The following is a 5,250-nucleotide window of genomic DNA, read 5'->3' as shown; positions in this document are numbered from 1 at the left end:
AGCAGACAGTCTGAGCACACCCACTCCCCAAGGCTGTCCATGGAGCAGTCTGGCACCTAAGCCTCCTGCCTCCAGATGTCATGTGACCTGCCATGACTCCCTGGACAGAAGCACTAGTTCCATGAACTCTGGCACACAAGATAAAGAGACCCTCAGCACACCTTAGACAACCGCCTAAGGTTGAGGTGGACAATATTCTCTGGTTATTTCTAACTGGCTCCAAAGACCCAGCTGTCTGCTCAGAGAAGAGGAGACTCACAGAGGGACTCAGGGTTGGCTACTGGGGCAGGAAACCCCAGAATCCATGCTTAGGTTTACCAGAGTCCTGCCTCAGCGTAAAGAAGGTACCTCAGTGTCATCGCCGAGGGCAGAGCTCCAGGCTGCTAGGGGGCAGCAGGTGAGGAGCACCTGGAAGAACAGATTAAGGAAGGGAACCAGTGGACTCACGGGCACACGGTAGGCGTGGTGGGTTCTTGGATTCTGGGCATTTGGGTCCAGTGCCAGCTGCTCCAGCTAGATCAGATCATTACCTTCATTTATAATAAGAAAACAAAAAGTCACAAGCTGATTCTCCTCTTGTCCGGATAAGACAAATTCCAAAACCAGAATTTCACTGCCCTGGACTGAGGGTATGTATGGCTCAGTGGAACCTCAATGGTTTAGTATGCTCTCAGGCCCTGGGTTCAAGACTAAGTACCTCAATGCTGAGAACACGGAGTCCTTCCCTAGACTGCCCTGTCTTTACCACTACACTGCTGTGCCAGACGCTCTCCCAGGCACAGGTGTGTGCACACACACCTCCACTGCCTCGTCAGACCTTCTACACGTATGTACACGCACTTCTTTTTGTTGCCCCCCTAAGTCCCAGTGTGGGAAGCTGATTAGCACTTCTGAGGAGTGAGGAAGGCTGCCAGGAGGGAGCGGGTCGTCTGCCCCAACCCCGTTCCATCAACCTCAGCCCTCCCTCCCCTTTCTGCAGGAGGACACTGGTGTCAGCAGCATGAAGCCGAATTTCAGTGGCCTGAGGGCCCTGGTGACAGGGGCAGGGAAAGGTGAGTGTGAGCATTGAGAAGTGTGAGTGGGGAAGTGAGGTGCGTGTGAGTGGCGGGGGTGGGGTGGTGGAGAAGGTGTGTGTGAGTGGGTGGGGGAGTTGGCACTGGAGAGAGGAAGGGGGCCAGTCTCAACACTGTCACCTGGTCGGAGACCTACTACCTACCAGGTCAAAATGCCAGTCTCTCCTTGGCTACCACAACACCACACTCTGAAAAGGATGAGTTTAGCTTGGCGTCAGCATAGCTCCTAGAGCCAGGCTGAGAAGATGGGCACCAGGCACTCTTCCCTTGAACCCCATCAGGAGGGCACTGCCTCCTTTGACCTGATACCAGTCTGTCTGACCTCTGCCAAGGGATAGTCCCATCTCATCATGGCTTACAGTCTTTTGGACAGCACACTCCCACGCTTCTGGGACCCAGATCCTACTGTGACTAGGCCTACCGGGCCCTTATCCCACCGCTCTCCCTCTCCGCAGGGATTGGGCGTGACACTGCCAAGGCCCTGCATGCCTCAGGAGCCAAAGTGGTGGCCGTGACTCGAACCAACGCAGACCTGGTCAGCCTTGCCAAGGAGGTAAGGCACATAGCCCTGTCTTACCTGGGGCTGCTCCCCACCCTCAGGGATACTCAGAAGCTGGATGAGACAATGTCTCAGGCCACTGATGTCATCCACAGTGTCCCGGGATAGAGCCCGTGTGTGTGGACCTGGGTGACTGGGAGGCCACAGCGAAGGCGCTGGGCGGTATCGGCCCCGTGGACTTGCTGGTGAACAACGCAGGGGTGGCGCTGTTACAGCCTTTTATAGAGTCTACAAAGGAGATCTTTGACAGGTGGGCACTCGGGGAGAGCGGGCAGGCTGGGCAGGGTCTCTGAATGTGGGTAGCTCAGTAGGCCCATGTTCCCCTCTGCCAGGTCCTTCAACGTGAATGTGCGTGCCGTTTTGCAGGTATCCCAGGTAAGGAGACAGGAGGGCTGTGGCCCAGATCCAAACCCAGAGGGAGTGGGGTGGGATAACGCCTGTGTTTGCCCAAAACTCTCGACTTTCAGATAATAGCCAAGGGCATGATTAACCGTGGTGTGGCAGGATCCATTGTCAACATCTCCAGCATGGTGGCCTATGTCACCTATCCTGGCCTGACCACCTACTGTGAGTGTCTTGTGGTAGGAACAGGAGTAGGTTCTGGGTAGGCTTCCCAGGAGGAAGACTGAATAACTGAAGCACTCCCCACGTGTCGTGTCCCCCCCGCCAGGCTCTACAAAGGGAGCAATCACTATGCTGACCAAAGCCATGGCCATGGAACTGGGGCCTCACAAGGTAGGCACAGGGGGCCGGGCCACACCTGAGGGACAGGTGATGGGCACCTGGGGCAGGGCTGGGGCTTGGTGATGAGGATGGGGTGAGGCTTGAGGACTATACGCGGCTCTGAACAATGGGCTCAGGGTTCATCTGGACAGAGTAAGCAAGCTCACCAGGCTTGTCCTGGGCCGAGTCCCGACCGAGCCGTGCAGGTAGGGCGAGTTCCTCGGCTGTGCCACCAGCTGTGGCTTCTGACCCCAGATCCGGGTGAACTCCGTAAATCCCACTGTGGTGCTGACTGACATGGGCAAGAAAGTCTCTGCAGATCCTAAGTTTGCCGAGAAGCTCAAGGAGCGCCACCCACTGAGGAGGTTCGCAGGTCAGCTGGGCACAGTGGGTGAGGGAACCAGAGTTGTTTGCCAGCAGCCAAGCAAGCAAGAGCCTTGACTGGTCTGTTCTCCTGCAGAGGTTGAGGACGTCGTCAACAGCATCCTCTTTCTGCTCAGCGACAGCAGTGCCTCTACCACTGGCTCTGGCATCCTGGTGGACTCTGGCTACCTGGCCTCCTAGACTGCCCAGATGGCACCTATGGACCCCTGGAGGCCTCCCTGACCATGACCCTGCCTTCATCCCAGATTAACAGTTCTGCTTCCCTTCTGTGGATCCACCCCAGCCCATCCCCAAACCCAGACTCCAGGATCTCTCCCCTCCAGATCAGCTAGACTATGATCATTTGCCTAAATAAACGCACCATAGTATGTCTTAGTCAAGGTTTCTGTTCCTGCACAAACATCAGGACCAAGAAGCAAGTTGGGGAGGGAAGGGTTTATTCAGCCCACACTCCCACATTGCTGTTCATCACCAAAGGAAGTCAGGACTGGAACTCACACAGGGCAGGAAGCAGGAGCTGATGCAGAGGCCACGGAGGGGTGCTGCTTACTGGTTTGCTTCCCCTGGCTTGATCAGCCTGCCTTCTTATAGAACCCAGGACCACCAGCCCAGGGATGGCACCATTCAAAATGGGCTCTCCCACCCTTGATCACTAATTGAGAAAATGCCTTACACTGGGTCTCATGGAGGCATTTCCTCAAGGGAGGCTCCTTTCTCTGTGATAACCTCAGCTTGTGTCAAGTTGACACACAAACCCAGCAAGTACGGTATGCCAAACCCTGACAGCACACACGTGGTACACTAAGAAGTACTGTTGCTTGGTCATCTGTGGATTTACACTGCCCAGTGTTCTGTGCAGAATGCCTGGGTAGAGAGAAGGTTATATAGGTTCCCCTAATTCCCCCTTTGGATCCTGCTGCTGCCTCTTGTCTCCCACTTCATCTAGGCCTGTGTCAGTGACCATGGCCTGGAAGCCCTAGGTTTATGGTGGCCCTGCCTGATAGGGGATTGGGATCAAGGACAGTTGGCTTTTTAAAAAGGAGGGGTATAGAGTCAAACAATATGTCAAACCTTTTGTCATGGTTAGTGGCTGAATGGAAGTGGGTGTAACACAAGGAGCCCCTTACACAGAGGAGCGGTTTCTCCAAGTGCACTGGATTGATTCAAGTACAGAGAGTGGGATCTGCTTAGTCGACCTTTGTCCTGACTGGTCCTATGTCAACTTTACACAGGCTGGAGTCATCAGAGAGGAAGGAGCTTCAGACAGGAAAATGTCTCCACAAGATCTAGCTGTAGGGCATTTCCCTAATTAGTGATTGATAGGGGATGGACCAGCCCATTGTGGTGGTGCCATCCCTGGGCTAGTGGTCCTTGGTTCTACAAGAAGGCAGGCTGAGCAAACCTAGGGAAGCAGTGGTGTCACACGCCTTTAATCCCAGCACTTGCGAGGTAGAGACAGGCAGATCTCTGCTGAGCATGGTGGTGTAATGTATGCCTTTACCTCAGAATTTAGGAGGCAGAGGTAAAAGGATCTCTGTGGATTTGGGGCCAGCCTGGTGAGTTTCAGGACAACCAGGACTACTAGAGACCTTGTTTCAAAAGATGAAACAAAAAATTATTGTATTTGTATGGGTGTTTTGCGTACATATGTCTGTGCCCCACTCGCAAGCCTGGTACTCTCAGAAGTCATCTGGCATCAGAGCCTCTGGAACTGGAATTGAGGGTGACTGTGAGCCACTGTGTAGGTTCTGGGAACCCATTTGTTGATTTTTTTTTCCCCCTCTCTTTGTTTGTTTGATTGTTTAAACAAGGGTAGCCCTGGCTGTCCTTGAACTCAAAGATCTGTCTGCCTCTGCCTCCTGAGCACTGGGATTAAAGGAGGGTGGTGCTGCCACCACCTGGACTATTTGTTGATTCTCATGTAACCCAAGTAGCAATTCTGTACCTGGATTTTCCTCTGCCTTCAGTAAAGGCTTTTGAACTCTCCAGCTTCTTTAACTCTTCTGTCGCCATCTGAGAACCTACATCCCTGTGTGTGAACACACACACACACACACACACACACACACACACACACACACACACACACACAGCTCTGTCAAATGTAACCTGCAACTCAGTTGTTACTTAAAACTAAAGTGGTAAGATAAACTTTGCTTGCCTACAGACATCAAAGGAAAGCGACATTACTTGTAAATTGTAGGGAACCAATGTAACTTGTGAATTTATTGTCACATGTTAAAGTAACTTTTGTTAGCAGGATGTAACTATCTTCTGGGAGATTTACTGCCTCAGTCAGCTAACCTAGGCCTAGTCCTGGAAGCCTCTGTCTTCTGTACAATCTAATCTAGGCCTAGAAAGTTTTTAGCCTCAGAGACTTATACTGTTGAATAAGCTCACCCTTTCAAGATCTTTCTGAACTCTGGCTGGCTGGTTCAACTTAGCCGTTCTGGCTCAAACTCCTCTCCAAGATGACTACTGATTCAATCTGGCTTCTTGAAGTGTGATAGT

The 5,250-nt window shown here is 52.6% G+C and overlaps 1 protein-coding gene across 1 annotated transcript; it reads left to right on the top strand.

Annotated features, from left to right (window-relative positions):
- The first annotated feature begins 1,000 nt into the window (after nt 1-1,000).
- LOC116909846 (carbonyl reductase [NADPH] 2-like) lies at nt 1,001-2,919 on the top strand. The gene is made up of 8 exons (XM_032913572.1): nt 1,001-1,052; nt 1,529-1,626; nt 1,728-1,882; nt 1,965-2,007; nt 2,100-2,199; nt 2,303-2,367; nt 2,611-2,728; nt 2,816-2,919. The coding sequence occupies exons 1-8, from the start codon at nt 1,001-1,003 to the stop codon at nt 2,917-2,919; spliced, it is 735 nt and encodes a 244-aa protein (XP_032769463.1).
- The last annotated feature ends 2,331 nt before the right edge of the window (nt 2,920-5,250 follow it).

Source organism: Rattus rattus, chromosome 9, assembly GCF_011064425.1.
Source record: "Rattus rattus isolate New Zealand chromosome 9, Rrattus_CSIRO_v1, whole genome shotgun sequence".
NCBI classification, from domain to species: Eukaryota; Metazoa; Chordata; class Mammalia; order Rodentia; family Muridae; genus Rattus; species Rattus rattus.
Note: the sequence above shows the minus strand (reverse complement) of the source record. Positions and strands in the feature narration are given on the sequence as shown.